The 1,390-nt window shown below is 37.2% G+C and overlaps 1 protein-coding gene across 1 annotated transcript in view; it reads right to left on the bottom strand.

Moving 5' to 3' along the window:
- The window catches only part of LOC119592750 (60S ribosomal protein L24-like), a 9,175-nt gene extending 8,114 nt beyond the window's left edge, over nt 1–1,061 (bottom strand). The window contains exons 1-2 of the mRNA XM_037941685.1: nt 977–1,061; nt 766–841 (exon numbers count right to left, since the gene is read on the bottom strand). Of these exons, the coding sequence (XP_037797613.1) occupies nt 766–841; nt 977–981 (81 nt within the window). The 5' untranslated portion in view covers nt 982–1,061. The remainder of the gene's footprint in view (nt 1–765; nt 842–976) is intronic.
- Nucleotides 1,062–1,390: the final 329 nt, after the last annotated feature.

Genomic DNA, 1,390 nt, shown 5'->3' with positions numbered 1-1,390 from the left:
TCATTTTGAAATGCTCTAATAGTCTGTGCCCTCTACACTTAAGTTACATCAAATATTATTTATAACAAACTGTTGGCAGTTGGCACAAAGTGCTACTAAAGGGTGGTAAAGGGGGGAAGGCTGTGGCTACATTTAACATACTGTAATGTAATGTCTACTAACTTTTACCTGAAGTTCCAGTTGCATGTGCAGTTTGGAATTCTCAAACTCTGCTGTAATCACAGTATCAACTCGGTCACTATATTGTCTAATGCAGGAGGTTGTGCATGCCCCAAACCCACCAAGAAAAAATGCTCCATCCACTTCACAACAGGATAGAAGGCATCAACTGTTATTCTTAACTTATTCCAGTACTCGTTATGATGAACAGGTTTACGCCTCTAAATATTTGCACATCAGCTGCAATAATTACTATTTCTCATACGATTCATCTTTAAGGTACCTTCTTTAAAGATATCTAACCAACGCAAGCTTTCCATTCGCTATTGTTTACATTCCTTCACTTCACCTACATTTGTGAAATTTCCGCAAAGTATAATTCTTTCCTAAATTTACACTTTCAAACTATAAACATTTAAAAGTTCTATACATTACATGAGTATTTTGTCATTAACGTTTTGCCTCGATTTTGTTGAAATCTTAAATAGTCGACTCTTATCTACAGATAATCCCCAATAATACTTGGCCATTATCTCGAGTTGGCCATTTCTACATTTCACTGGAAATGAGAACAACTCTTAAATGAAAAATGCAAAACAAACTCACCCTGCCGTCCGTCCGGACCATGGTCTTGCCACGGCCCGGCTGGATCTTGTATCCGCTGAAACTGCAGAGTTGTATCCTGAAATATAATACAAAACGTCTTGGTAAGCATCGTCGATTATTGCTCTGCTAGACTGAATCGGTAAAAGACTCAAAAACACGAAGATTGGCCAGATATTTCACGACATCAATGCGACACCTCGAAGGAACTCACTTCATCGTGAAGGAAACAACTACGAAAAGGCGGAGAGAAAACAAGTGAGCGTCGACATGCGCTCTCTCGCTCTCCGAATTTTATGGTTTTACAATATTCCTGCCCTTTATTGAGCATTCTCTATTCGTAATTCGATAAATTTCTTATTTTGTTAATCATACTGTTTTCCTAGTGTTGTAAAAGCTTCCGAAATTAAATATGCAATAAATAAATATTGTCGCCGCTATTTTCACCATGGAAAAAATACGGAAAATAATGAACTAATTACCCAAACCGAATACAAACCGCTCGAAATATTTTAGGATAAGCAAAATGCTATATTAAATCTCTTCAAACAGTTTAAATCAGAGAGAAAAGTGAAGGTAAAATACCTGATCGATTTGTCGCATCAAAACACAGGCTCGAACATGGCCT

This window comes from Penaeus monodon, chromosome 30 (assembly GCF_015228065.2).
Source record: "Penaeus monodon isolate SGIC_2016 chromosome 30, NSTDA_Pmon_1, whole genome shotgun sequence".
Classification (NCBI taxonomy): Eukaryota; Metazoa; Arthropoda; class Malacostraca; order Decapoda; family Penaeidae; genus Penaeus; species Penaeus monodon.
Note: the sequence above shows the minus strand (reverse complement) of the source record. Positions and strands in the feature narration are given on the sequence as shown.